Source organism: Triticum dicoccoides, chromosome 7A, assembly GCF_002162155.2.
Source record: "Triticum dicoccoides isolate Atlit2015 ecotype Zavitan chromosome 7A, WEW_v2.0, whole genome shotgun sequence".
In the NCBI taxonomy this organism is placed as follows: domain Eukaryota; kingdom Viridiplantae; phylum Streptophyta; class Magnoliopsida; order Poales; family Poaceae; genus Triticum; species Triticum dicoccoides.
The window spans coordinates 183,098,078-183,122,341 of NC_041392.1; the positions used below are offsets into that span (position 1 = coordinate 183,098,078).

General features: G+C 43.4%; 1 protein-coding gene across 1 annotated transcript in view; it reads right to left on the reverse strand.

The window, feature by feature from the left end:
• LOC119327942 (importin-9-like) overlaps window positions 1-10,771 on the reverse strand; it is a 13,642-nt gene extending 2,871 nt beyond the window's left edge. Inside the window, exons 1-25 of the mRNA XM_037600999.1 lie at window positions 10,444-10,771; window positions 8,417-8,478; window positions 8,195-8,287; window positions 7,630-7,801; window positions 6,344-6,459; window positions 6,174-6,260; window positions 5,976-6,092; window positions 5,830-5,893; window positions 5,616-5,758; window positions 5,439-5,486; window positions 5,299-5,367; window positions 5,103-5,178; window positions 4,497-4,627; window positions 4,142-4,201; window positions 2,443-2,503; window positions 2,311-2,375; window positions 2,167-2,228; window positions 1,963-2,086; window positions 1,819-1,876; window positions 1,588-1,700; window positions 982-1,059; window positions 829-891; window positions 618-713; window positions 427-536; window positions 1-184 (exon numbers count right to left, since the gene is read on the reverse strand). The exon at window positions 1-184 is cut by the window's left edge and continues 4 nt beyond it. Of these exons, the coding sequence (XP_037456896.1) occupies window positions 1-184; window positions 427-536; window positions 618-713; window positions 829-891; window positions 982-1,059; window positions 1,588-1,700; window positions 1,819-1,876; window positions 1,963-2,086; window positions 2,167-2,228; window positions 2,311-2,375; window positions 2,443-2,503; window positions 4,142-4,201; window positions 4,497-4,627; window positions 5,103-5,178; window positions 5,299-5,367; window positions 5,439-5,486; window positions 5,616-5,758; window positions 5,830-5,893; window positions 5,976-6,092; window positions 6,174-6,260; window positions 6,344-6,459; window positions 7,630-7,801; window positions 8,195-8,287; window positions 8,417-8,478; window positions 10,444-10,573 (2,382 nt within the window). The 5' untranslated portion in view covers window positions 10,574-10,771. The remainder of the gene's footprint in view (window positions 185-426; window positions 537-617; window positions 714-828; window positions 892-981; window positions 1,060-1,587; window positions 1,701-1,818; window positions 1,877-1,962; window positions 2,087-2,166; window positions 2,229-2,310; window positions 2,376-2,442; window positions 2,504-4,141; window positions 4,202-4,496; window positions 4,628-5,102; window positions 5,179-5,298; window positions 5,368-5,438; window positions 5,487-5,615; window positions 5,759-5,829; window positions 5,894-5,975; window positions 6,093-6,173; window positions 6,261-6,343; window positions 6,460-7,629; window positions 7,802-8,194; window positions 8,288-8,416; window positions 8,479-10,443) is intronic.
• Between the last annotated feature and the right edge of the window lie 13,493 nt (window positions 10,772-24,264).

Consider the following 24,264-nt stretch of genomic DNA (forward strand, 5'->3'; position numbering starts at 1 on the left):
GGCTATTATAACAACAAGAGAGCTCTTCAATCCTGCAATGTCGCTCGTTTGCATACGCCTCACAATGGCAGCAATAAGCTCCGGAATGTGGGGAGATAGGTGTGAAGGTAGATGTAAAATAAGTTGTAAAATGTAACTCCCAACGAAAAGTGACACTGAACTTTCCAATTCTGGATCTAAAAGCCTGTTAAGACAATGAAGAACCACGGCATAAGCATGCGGGTAAATATCAAAGCAAACACTGCATCAGGAATATGCAAGAAGCAGTTTACTATAGCATCACACTTCAGCAAGGCTAAGTGGCTAATGGTTAGTTGTTCACTTTTATCAAATTCCTTTTGATTGCTGGTGAAGTATGTGCAATAAATTAAGAACTATGTAACTGCTTTTCCCACAGTAAGTTAAATATACGCAATCTTCAGTTACCTTGAAGCTGCACTAAGTAGCATCTTCAATGTACTTCCTTGTTCACCACCCCAAACAAGCAACTCCTGCCGGCCACCTGATATAAATGCTGCCAAACATTCTGTCGCGTTCTGAATTGGCAATAAAGTAGCATATCAATAATAAATCCAAACAAAATATGTCAACTATACTTGAATGATCTAATCATTTACCTGCATCTCTCCATGGTCATCACTTTCAAGAACAATCTGAATGGTAGATGTAAAGCATGTGTCAAACACTGCCTTAACCACAGCAGCTGGAGCATTCTGAAATTTACACAACAGCATCAAGATTGGCATTAATAAGTTTATACAGTATTTTTACAATAATATTTTCCTTTAACTACATTGAACTTAGGAAACGTGGACTATGAAGACATACTTTGAGTATCATCGTCAGGAGGTCCAGTGAACCTGCAACTAGTCCATCGGGCTGGATCTTGGACTAGCAAATGAACCACAAATAAGATTTGCATTTTGCGGGCAAATGCAGAAAAATCATGACAATGATGTAACACTGGCTTTAGCATCTTACTTTTGATAAAATTGTCGCTATTGTTGGAAGAATCCGGGACACAAGCGGTTCTAAGCATCCAGGAGCATTCTTGATGGCCTAAAAACTAAGGGATCCTGTTAGGTAGGCTGCAATTTTATGGGTTGCAATAACCAAAAAAATGTGTACAAAATTGCCGACATTATGATAAGAGATACACAGGTAAGTTCTTGTAAATGGCCTAAACAATACACAAAACAGCCACGATAAAGAAAAATCATGCAGAACTCATGCATGCTCATTGGTAGTCAAAATTAATCGATACTCAGGAGAAATATTACAGAAAAATATACGTAAGCATTAATCCATAAAGAAAATCTCCTTTTGTAAATTCCCATTTGCCATCTTACAGATATTTGGACATAATAGTTCCAATTTCCAGGAACACATAACATCTGTCAGACCAATCTCAATTTGTAAACTGTAACAATTAAATTTCAAAAGCTTCTTGGTGTACATCATTGATAATGTGTTCAAAATATGAAGTCAGATTGGAGTATCATTTAAACATGAACCACAATCATACAATAATGAGAAATTAAATAAGAGAAGTCGTGGATAGACCAGCAGATTCTGACGAGAACTTACCTCTAGAACTTCTACAGCATCAATACTGATGAATGGGTCGGCAATGTGTTGGGCCCATACATCTAGTATGATAGGAGAGATGACTGGCTCGATTGATGTTGATTGTTCACCACCTACATATCAAGTGGAAAGATGTTGATCTTATGGGCAAACAAAACTTTAATTATCAATATACCATACACATATTTTACTATAGTATGCATTGATAAGTGTGTTGAGTAGTTGACAGACCAGATTTAATGGCTGATTGGAGGGTTTCTAGAACAAGATGCAGTGTTTCATCAGATGCCTGCCGTAAAACTTCCATGTACTTATTTCCTTCAAGAAGTCGAAGCAGGTAAGTTTACAATTATATATACAAGTATACAACATTACCTGCCTCAGAAGATCAACAAGAGATGAGAGTATGCCCATAATGTTGTTTGGCATTGAACTTTGATTAGATTCCGGTAGAAGTTCAGCCAGTGCCCTACATGCTCCTACTTTAACTGGTGGTGGCCTGCCAAACAAATATCGCACCAATGAATACAGTTCTCCATTGTGTCAGGAATAGGACAACATATAAGTTCATGGGCTTACACATCTGAGGCAATTGCATGAGCAGCATTGCATAGATATTGTTCACAGATCCCCTTACTTATCTGACATTTTTTTCCCAAATCAGCTTTACTGAACATATAGCAATAAATATAGGGAAAAGGAGGTAAGGTTAAGGAAGTTCACCAATGAAGAGAACTTGGCCACAACAGAGAATGCACGTGCATGAAGAAATGGGTACTGGTGCACCCCTAAAAATCAGAAGATTAGTAAATAGCATAGGAAGATATACAATTTTCCAAACCAAAGCAAAGATACCTGTTCCCACAATATCAGTTACCATCTGCTCAAGTAAATCTCGCACATTGTAACCAGAATCCTAAACAATCAGAAAGCACTTAATGAATAAAAGACTCACAAATTCTATTATTGATTTCAATAACTGAAAAAAGGAAAAAGGCAAAATTGCATCTGGGCCCACTACCCTACCCAGTACAAAAGAACAACTCACAAGCACATCTGTCTAGCTGACACACAGAGCCAAACGCCTCGATAAGTGGGATTTAACTATCTGAATGTGCAAAGGGACTTATCCAGCCTTAACGTGAGACCACTACATGTAATAACAAAAAAAATATTGCCACTGCAACCAGGCCAATTAGCAGACAATTTTGGCATGTGCGTACATTTTGAATCGTCAACAGAATTGCGAATATGGGCCGGCTCATGTGGTAAAGGATAATTGGCTGCATGAAATTCTCAGGATTTTCTAGTTTGCAATCAATCAACAACACTAACTCGTACGCAGAGCATCTGATTTGCAATTTGTTTGAATATTGAGTTTGGCATGTGGAGATTACTAAAATGAGGATTGTATTAAATACACCATGATGCCTTGGACTATAAACCTGCGGGGTGTGCTCTTTCCCTGGAAAAGTGTTATATAGTCATGGCAGGTTAGATAGTATTCGACTACACTCTCTAACAAACTAGACAAGACCATGGACTAGGGCAATGGCATGCTTGACAAACATTGGCTTACACATGGCTAATCCTTCTTTGCTCCAAAGAACTCTTCTCAAACCCATATTCTGGATCCTACTGCGGCCACACCCATTATCCAGCTTGGTCGAAGAACTCTTCTCTAATCTCACTAAACAAGACCTTAGTTTTGGTGATGCCACTTCATCAACTTCCCCACAGCACCAGGGGTTCCTTTGCACTCTTCTCTAATCTCACTAAACAAGACCTTAAACTTGGTGACGCCACTTCATCAACTTCCCTACAGCACCAGGGGTTTCTTCGCACGGCCTTGCCGTAGCGCCAGCGCTCTCTCCCTCTGCAGCAAAGGCTGGGCTCATGAAGGTGATTAGGTGGACAACGGTGCTGGTGACAAAGCTGTTGTGGATTGTGCTGCGAATGTGGCTGCATGTGCAAGCACATGATGCCGCACATCACAGTGCAAGAATGTGTTCATGGTGACAGGCAATCGGCTGCCTATTATAAGTTGCATTAGTGTTCACATCAATATGGTCAACCTCCAGGCCAACATACAGTCAAGCTACAACTGACTCACTCAGTCGGTAGGTTGGATAGCACATGTAAGCTTCTCGTGACAATTAACTATGGGCCATGGGGACTAACAAGCTCAGGCCTAGTTCGACTCAGGCGGAAGCAGAAGCAGAAAGATGGCGAAAAGAAAAGAAAAACAATTGAAAAGTGTATCAAAGTGAGTAATGACTTGGTGTCAATTTTAAGCAGATTTAATTATTTATTTCTCTCCAATTCACAGGGGCGTTCCCTTTCATTTGCAGTTTTTGAGAGATACCAAGTCATACTATTACAGGCTATCCAAGGTGGCAGACTAAACATGCCACATCATCCCCAAAAGTGCTCAATTGTAAGATCAAGGTAGTAAAGTGGCATTGGAAACCTATATAAAAAGTGGATGGATCTTGCCAACAGAAGAGCAATGAGTTAATGAAACTAATCAGCACAGCAACAAAATTAAACCAACCTGTGCTTCACACAGATGTTCTGATAGTGAACCTAGAGCAAAAAGTGATGCTTCATGAAGCTGGCACACAAACACATGATGTATTAGATAGCATCAACTGCAAAAGACACTACAATACTTGGAGGGTAATAAAAGGAGTAAACAACAGATTCAAATATGGCTAACTACTAAACAAGACAACTTAAGGGGAGCAACTTAGAACTTTCGTCAAACAAGATTCACCAAATTGACTTAGTCTAAATACATCACCAAAATAGTGAGGAACATAATTAGAGTAGCATTATTGATAGTTGATAAGAGCTAAGATCTTAAGCGGTGATTTCGTTTAGAACTTTTTCAAAAGCTAACAACTCACTCTCCACCAGTCGGCAGAACCCGCTTGTTTTAATTCACGTGATTCACGAAAACAAACTTGTGAAGCTTCCAAAATTGCATCAATTCCGTAATCCTCGTAAGCAGTGACTATCTCTTCCAGCAAAAGAGATCCTGAAACCATGAGCATGTGAGGAAAACGTCTTGTGTTTGACAAATTCCTATTTAAGAGGAGATTTTAAATCTGTGTCTCTTGTAATGAACATGGTTGTTTACCCCCAAGCAAAAGATGGAAGCAAGCAAAGACATTTCAATGTTGATTGTTTAATATGAGCAAGCCTACAATAATATAATTTTAGTTTATTACTCCCTCCGTCCCAAAATTCTTGTCTTAGATTTGTCTAGATGCGGATGTATCTAATACTAAAACGTGACTTGATACATCCATATTTAGACAAATCTAAGACAAGAATTTTGGGACGGAGGGAGTACTCCCTCTGTAAACTAATATAAGAGCGTTTAGATCACTGTGATCTAAACGCTCTTATATTAGTTTACAGAGGGAGTACTAAACAAGGGCACTAAAACATTCCACTGTTAATATAGATTGAATAAAAATGACAAACAGAAGCAACATTTCAGCTCATACCAGACACACGACAGCTATAAGTTACATCATCCTCATCAGCAACATACTGGTTAGCATCACGTGACCAGTTTTGCACCTAGAATAACAAAATAAATAGATATGTTTGAATTTCAAGCAAAAAAACTAGCATGCCGATAATTTTTGCTTATGTAAGATCAGATATATATACTAGCCATGTATCAACCAGTTCACATACCTGTTCCTCAGTTATCTGTTGAAAGGATATAGTGTAGTATGCTAGCTCTTTAATGTTTCCTGCAATAACCTAGTGTGACAGCAGAGACAATTATTACAAGAAAAAAGATGCACAAAATGTATGTTGTTACAAAGGGATACCTTTGCTAACATAGAATTTCCCACAATTGTTGTCCATAGCTCAAATAACTGGAAAATATGAGAATATGGTAAAAGACACGCAAGCAAAGGCGCCAAATGGACTACAGTACAATAAAAGAGAAAAGTAACTAGAACGAAATTACCAATGGAATAGAAATAGAGGATGCATGAAATTACCTGAATCTCAAAGGATTCGAGACTTCTTTCACTACCATCAGAATCATAGCCCACATTATCAGCATCCTCTGAAGCTTGAATGATTGACAGGTGATAGACCTTGAAGGATGAAACAAAGGTCTGCCACAGAGGCCCAAGAACAGCTGTACAAAATTGGCCCATTAATCAGAAAGGCAGAAGAGTAAGAGCAAAGCTAATAGTGTATTATACTTGCCAGAAATTTTAGCTTCAGGTAGTCTAGGGAAGTTCTGGATAAGCTGGAGTAAACACTTCAGCACCTGATCATCAGAAAAGCATAGGATTTCACAACTACAAATAATGGAAGCCATCAATCTTACAAGACAGTTGTATGAGGCATACCTCCATCTGCATACTCCAGTCATCAGGATTTGGGGACAGCACCGGTGAATTTAAAATTATAGAGAATTGCTCCACAAGTGGATCAAGCATTGAAGTCATCAAATTGACAGTCTCTCTCTGTGCCAGCAAATCACCTCAGTTCATATTCCATAATGTGAAGAAACGGCAGAAATACTGCAGCATAAGCTATAAAACTACCTTGTAAACACCACTCATTGATCCAAGCATGGAAATACACGAATGGACTATTCCAAGAGCCTTTGAACGAAGAGAATTTTCATACAGCTGTTTTTCAAAATGGGTGAGAACATATTGCATTGTCTCCATAAATAGTCCCTAAAAAAAGGAGTGAACAGTAACAAACTTACGTGTGGAGATGATATTATTCTGTACAATGATGGGAATAGCTCTGGCACTAGTTTTGGAATACAAGTATCATCCAAATCATCTGATAGAAGGGCTAGGCATCTTAATGCTCCACGAACTGCCATGGAAAGTACGCCAAAGCTTTCAGGATAACAGCAACCATGGAATTCTAAAGTGAAAATAACCATAGTTTTCATAATTTCTATTCAAAATGTCTGGGCTACATGAGCATCCTGAGAAGAAACGCAGATTGGGGCTATCTAGCACCAACAGTGGAGCTTAGTTAGGGCCAAGGTCTGGCAGAACCCCAACACAACAGTGATAATCAAACAACTATCGACAGAGTGGAGCCTAAAACAGGAGAACTTACAGATGATGTTGTAAGTGCCTTTTTGGTTTGACTAAGGCATAATAGTTCTCGGAATGAACACTATAACAGATTCAAAGCACAAAAACAAGTTAATCTGATGTGACATATTTCAGGTCCTCATTGATGCAGAAAAGGGCACAGTTATGTTTAAACAAACTTGAAAAAATTGTGAATAATGATGTACCAGTAGTGTTAGAAGATTAAATTGGCATTTTACTGAAAATTTACATAATCTGTTTCAAAAGAAGCATACTGTTTTTAGGCAAAAAAATATAGTATCATACAATTGTTAAGATATAGCATTACTAAAAGCTGACTTGTTAGATTTCTTTTGAAAAAATGATCTCCCAGCATCACCATGAATGCATATTGTCATGTCAACTACCCATGTTTGTAGACATGTGACATAGATTGTAGTTCATGTTCCAATAAGGTTTGGATTTAGCATGACATGAGTATGAGCAGAAGGGAGATGTTTTGAACTTCTTTAGATACATAATTGTGTGCCCTATTTGCCACAACCTGAGCTTCACTTTAAAGCAATAAGAAGTCCAAGGTCTCCTGAAAGGGTGCAGCTTTTAGAGCTTCTCCGGGAATCCGAAGCCCTCTTTTTGTATTAAGAAGCCTCCACAAGCTTCTCATAGTAGAAGTTAGCTATTGAAAGAAGCTGTTCTGCTACCGATTAATTTCTTATAACGTACTCTATTTGCCAAATAAGCCAGCAAATGCCGACGCTTTCCCAAGTCTTTGTAGACCTCTTTCCAATGAATAATCTTTTTTGTGTATTTCCAAATGTGACCATTTGGAGGAGCTTATGCTGGTCAGAAGCTGATGTCTCCTAGTTCAAGTTCAAGGCTTCCAAACAAGCCTGTATATCCTGATTTGAAAATACTGGGAGAAAACAAAATACCCACGTACCTCCATTCCCATTGCTTTGATCACCAATTAACTTCAAGATAAATGGAAGTAACTCAGGCCAGTCTTCTGGCCAATCATTCTGCCCAATAGCTGCTACAGCCATGCCAATGGCAGTACGAATCTTCCCATTAGAATCATCCAGTGAGGTAAGAAGGAGTTGACGTATAACAACCTGATGAGGAATAAGGGTGAAAACAATGTCAAATACTAAGAACTCGACAACAATGAAATAAAAATAATTAACACAGTAAGCACATGTTTTCTGGTGTTTTAACAACGGTATTAGATGTGCTGCCATATGCCATAGAATAATCAATGATCAATTCAGGCAAACGTGAGTTTTGAGCAGAGCATTTACTCTACTAGTGTGGATACCATAACCCCTTCACACAACCATCTAATGTGTATTTTCAAAGCATGTTATTGTTTTTTGTGAGATAAGAACAAGCAATCAGCTCCATTTGTTTCAACAAGCCAAAAGCAATGGGAAATGACATCAGGAGTATGCTATGACCTGAGTCCTAATTTGTTGCATTCAACAAAGAACAGGGGATAACCTAAGTACCTTTTCTGAGGCGGAAACAACAGGAGGCACAAAATTGTCTTCGTCTTCCTCCCAGTGCTGCTTGATGAACTGCTTTAACAAAACAGCAGCTAGGTAGCAGGAAGTAAAGGACCAACAAACAACAACAAGATTGTCCAACAAGTGACGCCAAGTCTAACAAAAATACAGTGTATACAACAGAGTTCCCATGAAAAGAAACTGCAAATAAAAGACTGAGGATATCTGACGTAGCCCAAACAGGACCTCCTTGTTGACTGTGACCTTCGTGAGGGCAGCTCCATATCCTGAGGAAACATTATAGCAAAACCACGAAATTGTCAGCTGACAGCAGGAGATTAGTGAGTGAAAATACACTTCATGTCTCAAGATAATGACCAATTCAAATAATTTGTTCCAGCAGTTAGGTAGTCAGAGGCTATGAGCTACCATGCAGCAAAAACCATAACTCAAGAACCCACAAGAACTGAGTAAGAGGGCATGAGTCAGGAACTCGGGATGCTACAAAACCAAACTATATGGTTCTTATGTGGTTGAAAAGCATGAGTAGTAAAATGACATCATGGATTAGGGCCCAAAGATGATGCTTCCAATGGAAATGTAAGTAGTAAACCACCACAATGGCAAATGGAGCCTTGTAATGAAACCTTTCATCAAGATAGAAGTTGGTCCTAGCAACAACAACAAAAATCTCTCACTCTCACTCCCCACACCCCCACCCCCCCCACCCCCCCTTCTCCACAGGCGGCATCAGTGCCGGAGCCAGGTTTACCAGAATGGGTGTAAAGTTCAAGATTTTGCGAATTCCCTAGCTATTTTCCAGTTTATCGTAGTTTATGCTTTCTTACAAGAATTAATGGGTGTACATATGCATACACATGTCCCCTTCTGGCTCTGGCGATGTGCAGCATGCATCAACCATCACCAGCCATGATTGGAGCGCCACAAGGAGAGAAATGTGACAGCTACTTTAGAGCGCCAAAAGATACAGGTCCTCAAGGGCAACATAACAACGGTCACCATGCAGTTCGCGGCCTCCATCCACACCGCCAGCCCCACTGCTGGAATTTCGCACTTGCTAAACCGACAAACATCCAGCTTGACGCACTCTTCTTTTCCCGTGAGTTTTGGAGCAATTACTTTTGCCTTCACGTTCCAACCCTATGGGAATTTCCCCTTGATCAATTGCTTTTGAAAAACGTTCTTATATTATGGGACGGAGTGAGTATAAGATAAGATTTTCTCCACGCCCTCCAGACATCCTGGAGGCTAATGAAAACACCACATGTAGCCGCTCTTCGAGGCCTTCTGCGACGGGGGCGGCATGTGGGCCTCGCTCGTGGTGCTCCTTGGGGAGCTCTCAACGTCTAACCACCATGTCATCATCCTGCACAACCACATGGCAGCATTCATGGCACCATCTGGGCAAAGCACACGGAGGACTTCGGGCAGGACAGAAAGTCTAGCAGAACCATGCCTTCGAGGAGTGAGTGCTGCCGCTTCAGGGCCAGCAGAACCAAGCTGAAGGCAATGCCATCTTTCATGGACTGCTAGGAGAGAAACTCTGAGCCGAAGAGGCACACTAGTGACTTGCAGTCCAGGATTTTGTCCTTCACCCTCCATCATCGCATCACGCACCAATCCTCCTCCGATGGGCGCACGCCCTCAACCGATGGTCAGGGGTAATTATTTTGGGGAGAGTAGAGAGAAGGGAAAGAAATGGAAAAGGATATGGTGGAGCCTAATTCCGTGTATTGTCCATGTGAGATGCCACATCTGCCCTGACAGTGGTTCAGGGCCATTACTTTGGTTGTTTAGCTCAAGTCAAAGGCAGTCAATCCGGTGCCATCTGCAACGGTACGCCCCGAGAATGGTGGTTTTCTGGAGAGAAAAAAAGTTCAAGCCGGCTGTTTTCCACTAGGCTGTCTCAAAGGTGTTGGTTCTGTGTAATTTACTCCACTACTGCAATGGTGGTCAGCACAACAGGTCAAGAGCAGTTGCAGTAACAGAAGTTAAGCAGCTCCAAGGGTAGTATTTAGGCAATTGCATCTGCCAGCCGTCTCCTTAACAGCAGTGGGATGGCGCACGGGAGCTTTAGGACACTGCAAAGCAGCCGCTGGCGCATCTAGGAGGGATCGAATTCGACGCTCTCGCACTCTCAAATCGTCAACAGAGCGTGGCCACCAACTCGGAGCGGAAATGGCCTCGATCCAGCAAGGACGGTTACTGAGCGAGGGCCGGCGAAGGCGAACCTGGCTGGAGGGAGGCCTGGCGGAGCGACTCCTCGGCGAAGGCGCGGACCTCGCGGGCGGTGTCGAGGGTGGCCGTCAGGCACTCCACGAGCCACCGCTGGTCCCCGTCCGCCGCACCCACCGCCGCCATTGCAACCCGATCGACCGCGGCCGCCGCCGACGACGCCTCGCCTGGGCCTAGGGTTGGGTCGTCGCTCGGCGCGGTCGCCTTTTGGTTGAACGGGATTGGTTTCGGTTTGAGCGGGATCGCGCGGAGAAGGCGGGCGGGTGGTGGGAATGGTGGGGGGATTTGGGGGTTTTTCGCTAGGGTTTTTATACGGGGGCGGGGGGTAGGCGGAAGAGGAGACAGGGTGGTGGCGGCCGGGGAGAAGAGGAAGAGAGCGAACGGGTTAAGAAAAAGGCTCCGCTGGACTGGGCCGACTTGCCAGGCTGGTTGTTGGTTCGGTACGCGTTCGCTGGACTTTGGTGAATGGCGGGAAAGTTGGCATGCCCAGATAGCTGAATGGCGGGAAAGTTGGCATGCCTAGCTGAATAGAGAAAAAAAAAGGTAGTAGCAGGAATAGCTGAACCCAATTTAGCGCCTTCATTCGACAAACCGGCGCACCTCGCCCCGCTCCACCGGTGCCCGGCCCATTTAATATTTTTTTCTCTCTTTCACAACTGCATTTTCTCCTTCATTTCCACAACGCGCACAGCTCTTGAATGGCCCAGCCAGTCGCTGCTTTTGTTTTTTCCGAATCATCCCAGCCGGTTTTATAGACCTTCTAGAAGCTTCCGGCCGGTTTTGGGAAACATACGATCTTTTTTTCAGTTTTCCAATCGGTATTTTTCTTTTTGTTTTTATTTTTCATTTTATTTTTCCACTGTTTTTCTCAAATGTATGAACTATTTTACATTTTGTAAAAAAATCAAATCAGAATGCATGAACTGTTTTCAAATTTGTGAACTTTTTTCAAATCGCACGAATTTTTTTACAAATCCATGAAAATTTTCAAGTGTGCGAACTTTTTTCAAATCCACGAGTTTTTTCGAGTTCGTGAACTTTTTCAAATCCGCAACCTTTCTTCAATACTATGAAATTTTCTAGAGTTTTTTAAATTTTTTCAAAAATAGAAAAAGTATACTGTATTTGTGAACCGATTTACTAATCTATGATTTTTTCTCAAATCCACAGTTTTTTCAAATTTACATGTCCATTTATGTTTTACGATTTTTTTAGATTCATTTGTTTAAGTCGACGGTTGACCAGATCACAGGAGACTCTTTCGAGAGCAAACGAAGCAGGTCACTGATCGACTGAGGGCGAACCATGCAAATATATTTTTTAAGCAAGTGAACAAAGCAGACCTACGCGCCTTGTTGGGCCAGGCCCAGGTCGTGAGTGCGTGAGCGCCAGCGAGCACAAGCGGCGCTAAACGCGCCTGTATAGGAGCTCTCTGCCACATAGCTGGGAGTTTGCCAAAAAAGATAAGATAACCAAGAATTCTACGATCTTCCTCTTCTTTTCAGCTGGGAATAGTAGTATGTTCCGAGTTTCCTGCAATTCTAAGATCTTTCTAACTCTCCCTCAAATCAAAAGAAAAGATCTTTCTAAGTCTCAAACCGTTCGAAACAATTGTCATGATTCGTGTCTTTTTACGGTGTGGGCTTGTGTGTGCAAATCCTATTGGACGCTCATTACGTCCAAATGTACTTGGTTCGCATAAGAGCGTGCGCGGGCGAGATGAAGATGGGCCGGCTCATTTAAGCCACTTGTACGTTTTACAAATCCAGCCTTTGGAACCTTCTATATTCTAGTCCATTTTTAGCAGTTTTGCGAACCTTCTAGATGGTTTAGGTCCGGCTTTTCCTACTCTCTCTGTTCACTTTTATAAGACCTTGAAAACATTTCAGATAATATGCAAAACAACTTATTTTGAGTTGTCTGAAATGACTTATAAAAGTGAGCGGAGGGAGTATTTTTTTATCTGCTTTTATATTGTTTTCTCCAAATAAATTGTTCAAAATTATCAAATAATAATTCATAGTTTTTAGGAAAAAATAAACCATGATGCTAGTAATCTTGTGAAGTTGAATCTATTTTAATGTTTGATATTGTGTTTGTGCTGCAATTCTCTAGTGATGATGTGCGAATGTCGACTTCATATCACTTCACTTTTAAGGCCCTGGAGGAGAGCATAGTGTGATTAGTTTATTCATCGACAGGTGGCTGGAGTAACAGAAATTACCATATCCTAAGTGTTGGGGATATAACCCCACGATATGACCCTCCATGATGGGCCAGGTCATTCAATTGGCGACTTACGGACAAGACTCAGGACGGGTCAAAGGCGTCGAAGATATCAAGACTGGCACGGCGGCTTGACAGAGTGGGTCGGCTTGAGGCCCAACACTTAAAGACGACGGCTTGACAACCCAGAAGGATAAGTCGCCTGGAGCTTTCCTTACCTAGGGAATAAGATAAGTAGGAAGTGTATTAGCATACGGGTTGCAATGCGACCCTCTCTTGTAGACCCAAAGTCTTAACCTATATAAAGAGGAGCCCCTGAGGCAGAAAATATCAAGTTACAAGCTCTCGTGTAGTAGGTTAGCCAAGTTACATCCTTGTAATCGAGATCATCATCATCAAAATCAATCAATCAAGAATAAGCTTTTTCCTCCACCGTGAGGGGCCGAACCTGGGTAAATCCTTGTTTCTCGATTCCGATCAACCCCATTCAAGCAATCACCTAGCAGTGATGGCCTCACAACTAAGTCCTTTCACGAGGACATATGTCGTGAAAAAATCACGACACTAAGCTTATGAACTATTGCATGAGGGGTTGTTGGGACCCCGAAGTTTATGGCTATAGTTAGATGTTGTCTTAATTTTTTTTCTTGCATTTGCAGATGATTGAGCAGATGGTATAATCATAAGTATGTTGTGTTGTTCAAGTGAGAACAATAGTTATCATAGATTTCACCGCACAACAAATTATCAAAATAATGAATAGTGACTCAATGAATCTTGATGGAAGCAACTTGGTGAAACTCCTTTGTGTCCTCGAGAATGAATTGACCATGCAAAAAAACACCGGCTTGTCCTTAGCACAATTAAGGATTGTGCCACTTATTGCACTGTTGCACCTTTGTTGTTATTTACTTTCTTGTAATTACTCTTGCTTTCAAACAAAGCGTCAAACATTTTTTGCAGCTTTGTAGTAAACTTTTGCTAGTTTTTATCAACCAATTCCCTCTGCTCCTCGTCAGGTTCGACTCTTACTTATCAAAATAGCTACGAAAGATCCCCTACACTTGTGGGATATCACTCACCAGGACATGGATGTAGGCCTCTGGTGGCCGACCGGTTCTCCCATAACTTTCGCGGCTACAGGACACCAATTTTTTGGCCTCTCCCATAGGTGGAGAGGTTTCTCCCTTTTGGTTCATGATGTTCATGGCCCCTAGAGGGCGAGAGCCTCCTTCAAGATTGGATCATCTCTTCGACGATATTTTTCTGCAATTTTCCTCTGTGTTGTATTTTGAGTCGTTTCTCCATTTTATAGATTATCGGAGATTCGTAACTCCGATGAATATATTTTTCTTAGGGTGGATTTAGAAACTTCTTGAGTAAGGCTTTGACCGAAGGGCGATGCAAACCGCCTTACACAACCACCACACAGCTAGGGGGTGCCCATGTGGCCACCATGTGCCCCTCCTCTGGCCCATCTTCTAGTTGGTGATCTCTTTAGTATAAAAAATAATTGTCACAATTTTTCCTAAATTTTCGAGCTCCAAAAGTATCTATTTCTGAAATAGTCAAAAACACTGAAAGATAGCAGCATGCCTTTGGCCCTAGATTAATATGTTAGTCCAATAAAAAATTCAAAATAATATAAAATTATGTCAAAACATGTATAATTGATGTAAATATAATATGAACTTAACAAAAATTATAAATACGTCATAGATGTATTAAACATGAAAAAGGAATAATAACAATGTTACTATTGTTTTTAGGGCATATTTCGAAAATAACATGTCACCATTGTCGAGTCATCTCACACCGTCTAGGGCCGCCACAACGAGCCACGCGGGGGTCACCTCACCCCCAATGTTCGCCAAGCAGGCTTTGTCCATTGGCTTCTTTTGGGGAGAATGGGGAGAAGGCGGGAAAATTGTTTATTCTATCTAACATATATTTCTTCTTTTACCTCGTTTGGTGAGAGAAATTTCATTGTATTGGCTTTGAGCCGGTTTATTCATATAACTCGATCTAGCTATTCCTTTTTGCTTCTCGGTGTTTCTATGTTAGCAACCAAACGAGGTTTTATTGCTCATTTGTGTACTGCAAGTCTGATTCGTTAAGAATGGTCGGTTCCTATGATTGATGTTTTATGTGCATATTCTAGGGTTTGACGGATAGACGATTCGCTGCTTAAAGATGTCAATACATACTTATGCAAGGATGAAATTACTGCTCAAATCCGCTTCATTACATTTGCCAAACCCCGTGTTTTCTCATGGACAGTCATATGTGGCTGTGTCACGAGTGACATCTCGGAAAGATTTGAAAATCGTGGTAGATGGTGATCATGCTGTTCCTACAAATATTGTCTACAAAGGAATTATTAGTGCCTTATAAGTGGACACGATTCTTTTGATTGACAAAATTATGTATTGGACAAATTTTTTGGTCTTTACATATTACCGTCATGTTATTTTGCTAACTAATTTTGTTTCTAGGTGTTTGACACGAGAAAGTCAACTGGAGTTCACTTATATTCGTAGTTGCATCGATTTCGCCAAGCCTCTCATTTTGATCTTTTCCCCTAACTTCTTTGTAAATAAAGTCGAGCCACATCCCTTGCCTGTACGGGACATGAGTGGGGCGACTCTACGGGCGACGGCCACAGGTGGCCTCATTCGCCGGGGAACGGCGGGTTGGGGGCGGTTCTGGGCATTGTGGGACGGCGCCGGAGACATGGACGACTCAGACGGCGACTCGGATGGCGAGGAGCCGCCAGCGAGTTCTTCGACGCCGTCGGACGCGATCTGTGAGGCGTTCAGGGTTGGATACTCCGAGAACGAGGTGGCGTTGCTCGTCGACTTGGCGATCCCCCATGATGATCCGGCTAGGCCGAGACTGAAGGAGGAGGATAACGTTGAGATAGTCCGGCGAGTCGTCCATCGTCGTACGGCGGCATCGGCGATCCGGCCTCGGCGCGGTCCTCTACCCAAGGTGAGTCTTCCGAAACCTACCTTGTCAGATTTTTTCGAGGCGGGAGCTTGGAAGATGGTTCAGAGAAAGAAGAAGAAAAAGCCAGTGGCGGCGGTGCCGGCGGCCGGCCGGTCGGCTGAGATCCGCGAAGCGCGGATCCAGCGTTTGAATTTTTTGCTGGGCTCTGTTGGGCCCGATTGTTGGGTTATGTAGTAATTTAAATAAAAAATCCTACGCACACGCAAGATCATGGTGATGCATAGTAATGAGAGGGGAGAGTGTCGTCCACGTACCCTCGTAGACCGTTAAGCGGAAGCGTTTGATGTAGTCGTACGTCTTCACGATCGACCGATCCTCATTACTGAACGTACGACACCTCCGCGTTCAGCACACGTTCAGCTCGGTGACGTCCCGTGAACTCGTGATCCAATAGAGCTCGGGGGAGAGTTTCATCAGCACGACGGTGTGGTGACCATGTTGATGAAGCTACCGTTGCAGGGCTTCGCCTAAGCACCGCTATAGTATGACCGAGGTGGATTATGGTGGAGGGGGGCACCGCACACGGCTGGGAGAGATCAATGATCATCTTGTGTGTCTAGAGGTGCCCCCTGCCCCCGTATATAAAGGAGCAAGGGGGAGGTCGGCCGGCCCTAGAGGACGCGCCAGGGGGAAAGGAAGGGGAGAAGGAGAAGGAAAGGGGGGCGCCCCCCACTCTCCTAGTCCAATTCAGACCAGAGGGGGAGGGGGCGCGCGGCCTGCCCTGACCGACCCCTCTCTCTCTCCACTAGGGCCCAATAAGGCCCATAATCCCCGGGGGGTTCCGGTAACCCCTCCGGCACTCCGGTAAAATCCCGATTTCACCCGGAACTCTTCCGATGTCCAAATGTAGGCTTTCAATATATCAATTTTTATGTCTCGACCATTTCGAGACTCCTCGTCATGTCCGTGATCATATCCGGGACTCCGAACTACATTTGGTACATCAAAACATATAAACTCATAATACCGATCGTCACGGAACTTTAAGCGTGCGGACCCTACGGGTTCGAGAACTTTGTAGACATGACCGAGACATGTCTCCAATCAATAACCAATAGCGGAACCTGGATGCTCATATTGGTTCCTATATATTCTACGAAGATCTTTATCGGTCAAACCGCATAACAATATACGTTGTTCCCTTTGTCATCGGTATATTACTTGCCCGAGATTCGATCATCGGTATCCTAATACCTAGCTCAATCTCGTTACCGGCAAGTCTCTTTACTCATTATATAATGCAACATCCCGCAACTAACTCATTAGTCACATTGCTTGCAAGGCTTATAGTGATGTGCATTACCGAGAGGGCCCAGAGATACCTCTCCGACAATCAGAGTGACAAATCCTTTTCTTGATCTATGTCAACTCCACGAACACCATCGGAGACACCTGTAGAGCACCTTTATAATCACCCAGTTACGTTGTGACGTTTGGTAGCACACAAAGTGTTCCTCCGGTATTCGGGAGTTGCATAATCTCATAGTCACAGGAACATGTATAAGTCATGAAGAAAGCAATAGCAGTAAACTTAAACGATCAAGTGCTAAGCTAACGAAATGGGTCAAGTCAATCACATCATTCTCCTAATGATGTGATCCCATTGATCAAATAACAACTCATGTCCATGGCTAGGAAACTTAACCATCTTTGATCAATGAGCTAGTCAAGTAGAGGCATACAAGTGGCACTATGTTTGTCTATGTATTCACACATGTATTATGTTTCCGGTTAATACAATTCTAGCATGAATAATAAACATTTATCATGAAATAAGGAAATAAATAATAACTTTATTATTGCCTCTAGGGCATATTTCCTTCACCGATGTGGATGCGGCGACTGCGGGCCGGCCTGCTGATGGGTTTTCGGCCCAGCAATTGGCGAAACAGAGTGGGCCGGGGTTAGCTGGGTATGAGGCCCAGGCTAAACTGGACTCCACCTCTATTGAGAGCACCGGACCGTGCATGTTTTTGCTCGATCCTCAATCACAGTGCTCGTCTTTGCCGCCTCCTAGGGTTCGATGACGCTGTGTGGTGTCGGGCTTCCCTGTGCGGTCCTGGGCGTGCGGCTTGTATTCCTCCCCTTGCGGCCATGGTGGGGCGTGGTGGTGGTGCTCCGCCGGGTCTGAAGCCTTCGGTGGCCGCCGAGACTGTGCCGGCCGGGCGTGGTGGTGGTGCTCCGCTGGGTCCGAAGCGTCAGGTGGCCGCTGGGACCTGCCGGCCGCTGCGGGTCGCGGCTGTGGTTCGCTGGGGCCTAGGCCGCCGGTGTCTGGGCCGACCATACCGGCGCCCGCGCTTGCCGTTGTGGGGTGTGGCAATGCGCAAGGGCTAGGCCGCCCCTGCCCGGGGCAGCCGTGGTGGCGCCTCACAAACAGACGCTGGCGCATGAGCAGCAGCCGTGGACTGCGCCACCGCCCCACTTCGTTGCCAGGCCGCCGCAAAAACGGGCTGGGCCGGTGCAGACGCACGCACCACCGCCTCAACCTGAGCATGTGGGCGATGGAGGAGCGGGACATGCTCGTTTCCCAGTTAACCGCGGTGGTAATGGACCATCTCGGGGACAATGGGGTGACGATGGTTACAATGCTTATGGTGATGGCCAACATCGTGGCTCGTCGGCGGCGGGCGGCGGGCGTGGCTATGCATCATAGAGTGATGGAACAACAGAAATACCTTTTTACGGCCCCCGAGAGGCTTTATTGAGGGGGCATCTGGCCCAGATTACCGGCAGAGAGGTGGCTACCGAGGTCATCGTGGTGGTCGCGGTGGTAGGAACCGTTACCGCCAACCTCCACCGCATGCCGTGGTGGAGCCGACGCCATCCTCGGAGGTGGCTGCTTCCAGACATACGCCGAAATTGTCCGGTCAGGTTATGGATGTGGTGACGGCACTGGCTAATGCTGAGGTGCCTGAGAGGCTGAGACCGAGCCCTTGGTGACGGGTGATGTGCTGCCGACAAGACAGATGTTGCTAAAGCTTCCAAGTGGGCTCGTAAAAAGGAGAAGATGATGTGTTATCGTTGTGGTGAGAGGGGCCACTTTATAGTTGAATGTGTGACTGAGTTATGTGATACCTGCCTCAAGCTAGCGCATGACAAGGGGGAGTGCACGATACTGCGTGATCAGATGCCGAGTATTGCCATTTATGGAGTTTATTGTGCCGAGTTGATGTTTTTTGAGTCTCCTAGTGCGAGGGAGATCCCAGAGGAGCCCCAGAGCATGACCACGGGGATTGTCAAAGTCATGAAAGGTGATGTGTCTAAGGCTCAGATTATGCAGAGGCTTAGTGAGTTAGCTCCAAGTAATGTTCAGTGAGAGCTTATTCGACTCGAGGCCAATATGTATAAGGTTGACTTCCCTACAATAGAGGACTTGGAGCGTCTTCTGAGTTTTGGGTTGTGCAGAGTACCTGGCACAGAGTGCATCCTTGAGTTTCATGAGTGGAAGAAGGTAGAGCAATAGGGCAAGCCTCTTACTCAGGCCTGGTTGCGATTCTCGGGGGCTCCATCGAAGCCGCTTCAGGATGCTCGGGTCGCTGCTAGCTTGGGGATATTGGTCGGCAAAACCGAGAGGGTGGACATGGCCTTTACCCGAGCTAACAGGGTGGCCCGACTACTGGTGAGTGTCCTAGACATCGAGTTTGTGCCTGACGTGGTTAAGTGGACACATAGGGGCCAGATATACAACCTTGAGATTGAGTTTGAGGACACCGATCTTTTTGCTGAGGCTCTGGCAGGGACTTACATGGATATGCATGATAAGGATGATGGATCAGGTAATACGGAAGCGCGAGGGGAGGATGTTGGGCGTGAGTTGTCCAACGACCCGGGTTCTGCCTCACGGACGCCCGGGAATGGGGCTGCACATTCAGCTACGATGCCTATGAGCACTCTGAGATTTGGTTCTTTTGAGATAGCTTCTGATCCTCTAGGTTGTGGAGCAATTGGGTGGAGTCTGAGGATGTGCTAGAACGCACGCTCCCTCCCCTGGACTTTGCAGAGGCAGATGGCTCTCTGGATGGGTGCTTGGAGGTGATTGTCACTGTGATGACTTTAGTCGAGGGGGGGGGGAGGATCATGGGCTGGTGGCCTGATACGTCTCCAACGTATCTATAATTTTTGATTGCTCCATGCTATATTATCTACTGTTTTGGACATTATTGGGCTTTATTATCCACTTCTATATTATTTTTGGGACTAACCTATTAACCGGAGGCCCAACCCGGAATTGTTGTTTTTGCCTATTTTAGGGTTTCGAAGAAAAGGAATATCAAATGGAGTCCAAACGGAATGAAACCTTCGGAACGTGATTTTCTCACCGAACATCATCCAGGAGACTTGGACCCTACGTCAAGCAACCAACAGGGAGGCCACGAGGTAGGGGGCGCGCCTACCCCCCCCCCAGGCGCGCCCTCCACCCTCGTGGGCCCCCTGTTGCTCCACCGACGTACTTCTTCTTCCTATATATACCTACGTACCCCCAACCGATCAGATATGGAGCCAAAAACCTAATTCCACCGCTGCAACTTTCTGTATCCACAAGATCCCATCTTGGGCTTGTTCCGGAGCTCCGCCGGAGGGGGCATCCATCACGGAGGGCTTCTACATCAACACCATAGCCTCTCCGATGAAGTGTGAGTAGTTTACCTTAGACCTTCGGGTTCATAGTTATTAGCTAGATGGCTTCTTCTCTCTTTTTGGATCTCAATACAAAGTTCTCCCCCTCTCTTGTGGAGATCTATTCGATGTAATCTTCTTTTTGCGGTGTGTTTGTTGAGACCGATGAATTGTGGGTTTATGATCAAGATTATCTATGAACAATATTTGAATCTTCTCTGAATTCTTTTATGTATGATTGGTTATCTTTGCAAGTCTCTTCAAATTATCAGTTTGGTTTGGCCTACTAGATTGATCTTTCTTGCAATGGGAGAAGTGCTTAGCTTTGGGTTCCGGTGTCCTTTCCCAATGACAGTAGGGGCAGCAAGGCACGTATTGTATTGTTGCCATCGAGGATAACAAGATGGGTTTTTTATCATATTACATGAATTTTTCCCTCTACATCATGTCATCTTGCTTAAGGCGTTACTCTGTTTTCATGAACTTAATACTCTAAATGCATGCTGGATAGCGGTCGATGAGTGGAGTAATAGTAGTAGATGCAGGCAGGAGTCGGTCTACTTGTCTCGGACGTGATGCCTATATACATGATCATACCTAGATATTCTCATAACTATGCTCAATTCTGTCAATTGCTCAACATTAATTCGTTCACCCACCGTAAAATACTTATGCTCTTGAGAGAAGCCACTAGTGAAACCTATGGCCCCCGGGTCTATCTTCATCATATTAATCTTCCAATACTTAGTTATTTCCTTTGCTTTTTACTTTGCTTTTATTTTACTTTGCATCTTTATCACAAAAATACCAAAAATATTATTCTATCATATCTATCAGATCTCACTCTCGTAAGTGACCGTGAAGGGATTGACAACCCCTTACTGCGTTGGTTGCGAGGAGTTATTTGTTTTGTGCAGGTACGAGGGACTCGCGTGTAGCCTCCTACTGGATTGATACCTTGGTTCTCAAAAACTGAGGGAAATACTTACGCTACTTTGCTACATCATCCTTTCCTCTTCAAGGAAATCCAACGCAGTGCTCAAGAGGTAGCAAGAAGATTTCTGGCGCCGTTGCCGGGGAGTCTATGCAGAAGTCAACATACCAAGCACCCATCACATACCCTTATCTCCCGCATTACATTATTTGCCATTTGCCTCTCGTTTTCCTCTCCCCCACTTCACCCTTGCCGTTTTATTCGCCCTCTCTCTCTCTCTCTCTCTATCCTCCCTCTCTTTCTCCATTTGCCTCTTTTTGCCCATTTCTTGTCTGCTTGTGTGTTAGTTTGCTTGTTTGTCACAATGGCTCTACCTAGATTTGGTGATCTTCACCTTAAAAGGTTAGAAGAGATTGAAAGCAATGTCAGGAGTTTTATGGTTTTGCAATTTGAGCATAATAATTTCTTCAGAAACGAGCTTAGGGAACAAAAAAGTTTTATGAGTTTTATGAATAAAGAGCTCGATGATATGTCTAAAGAATTTGATGGTTTAAGATCCCAAATTGTTCGTCTTGAGAAATTGACTGCTGAAATTTTGGATAAGCAGGCTACCTTAGTTAATAGGATGGCCGCTAAACCGGATTTTTATGAAAATAAAGATGAAGATCTAAAAGTTATTGATGTGTCCCCTATTAAGTCTTTGTTTTGCAATATGAATCTTGATAATGATGGGACTGAATATGATCCACCTTTACCTAGAAGGCATTCCAAAAATTCGGAGTTTTTAGATCTTGATGCTAAATTTGATAAAAGTGAGATTAAAGAAATTAAAACCCTAGATGTTGCTAAACCCACTATTTTGGATTTCAAGGAATTTAATTATGAAAATTGCTCTTTGATTGATTGTATTTCCTTGTTGCAATCTGTGCTAAATTCTCCTCATGCTTATAGTCAAAATAAAGCGTTTACTAAACATATTGTTGATGCCTTGATGCAATCTTATGAAGAAAAACTTGAGTTGTAAGTTTCTATCCCTAGAAAACTTTATGATGAGTGGGAACCAACTATTAAAATTAGAATTAAAGATCATGAATGCTATGCTTTGTGTGATTTGGGTGCTAGTGTTTCCACGATTCCAAAGACTTTGTGTGATTTGTTAGGTTTCCGTGATTTTGATGATTGCTCTCTAAACTTGCATCTTGCGGATTCCACTATTAAGAAATCTATGGGAATAATTAATTATGTTCTTATTGTTGCAAATAGGAATTATGTGCCCGTAGATTTTATCGTTCTTGACATAGATTGCAATCCTTCATGTCCTATTATTCTTGGAAGACCTTTCCTTAGAACGATTGGTGCAATTATTGATATGAAGGAAGGAAATATTAGATTCCAATTTCCATTAAGGAAATGCATGGAGCACTTCCCTAGAAATAAAATTAAATTACCTTATGAATATATTATGAGAGCCACTTATGGATTGGCTACCAAATATGGCAATACCTAGATCTATCCTTGCTTTTTATGCCTAGCAAGGGGCGTTAAACGATAGCGCTTGTTGGGAGGCAACCCAATTTTATTTTTATTTATTGCTTTTTGCTCCTGTTTAGTAATAAATAATTTACCTAGCCTCTGTTTTGATTGAGTTTTTTGTGTTTAATTAGTGTTTGTGCCAAGTAGAACCGTTGGGAAGACTTGGGGAAAGTCTTGATATCTTGCTGTAAAAAAACAGAAACTTTAGCGCTCACGAGAACTGCTGCCAATTTTATTTGGAAAGTGCTATTTAGTTAATTCTTTTTTCAGATGATTAATAGATAAATTCCCCACGTCCAGAAATTTATTTTATAATTTTTGGGGTTCCACAAACAGCCCTAGAGTCCGTACTAGAATAACACCTTAAGACACAAATCAACCAAAACCCTAATGTCACCTAGATACTCCAATGTCACCTCAAGTATCCGTGGGTATGATTATACGATATGCATCACACAATCTCGGATTCATCTATTCAACCAACACAAAGAACTTCAAAGAGTGCCCCAAATTTTCTACCGGAGAGTCAAAACGAAAACATGTGCCAACCCCTATGCATAAGTTCACAAGGTCACGAAACTTGCAAGTTGATCACCAAAAAATACATCAAGTGGATCACATGATATCCCATTGTCACCACAGATAAGCACGTGCAAGACATACATCAAGTGTTCTCAAATCCTTAAAGACTCAATCCGATAAGATAACTTCAAAGGGAAAACTCAATTCATCACAAGAGAGTAGAGGGGGAGAAACATCATAAGATCCAAATATAATAGCAAAGCTCGCGATACATCAAGATCGTGCCGACTCAAGAAGACAATAGAGAGAGAGATCAAACACATAACTACTGGTACATACCCTCAGCCCCGAGGGTGAACTACTCCCTCCTCGTCATGGAGAGCGTCGGGATGCTGAAGATGGCCACCGGAGAGGGATTCCCCCTCCGACAGGGTGCCGAAACGGTTCTAGATTGGTTTTTGATGGCTACGGAGGCTTCTGGCGGCGGAACTCCTGATCTATTGTGTTCCCCGATGTTTTTAGGGTATATTGATATATATAGGTGAAAGAAGTCAGTCAGGGGAGCCACGAGGGGCCCACGAGGGTGGGGGGCACGCCTAGGGGGGGTAGGCGTGCCTCCCTGCCTCATGGCCACCTCGAAGCTTCCGTGACGTCTACTCCAAGTCTCCTGGATTACTTCCGTTCCAAAAATAACTCTCCCGAAGGTTTCATTCCGTTTGAACTCCGTTTGATATTCCTTTTCTTTGAAACACTGAAATAGGCAAGAAAACAACAATTTGGGATGGGCCTCCAGTTAATAGGTTAGTCCCAAAAATAATATAAAAGTGTATAATAAAGCCCATAAACATCCAAAATAGATAATATAATAGCATGGAACAATCAAAAATTATAGATACTTTGGAGACGTATCAACATCCCCAAGCTTAATTCCTGCTCGTCCTCGAGTAGGTAAATGATAAAAACAGAATTTTTGATG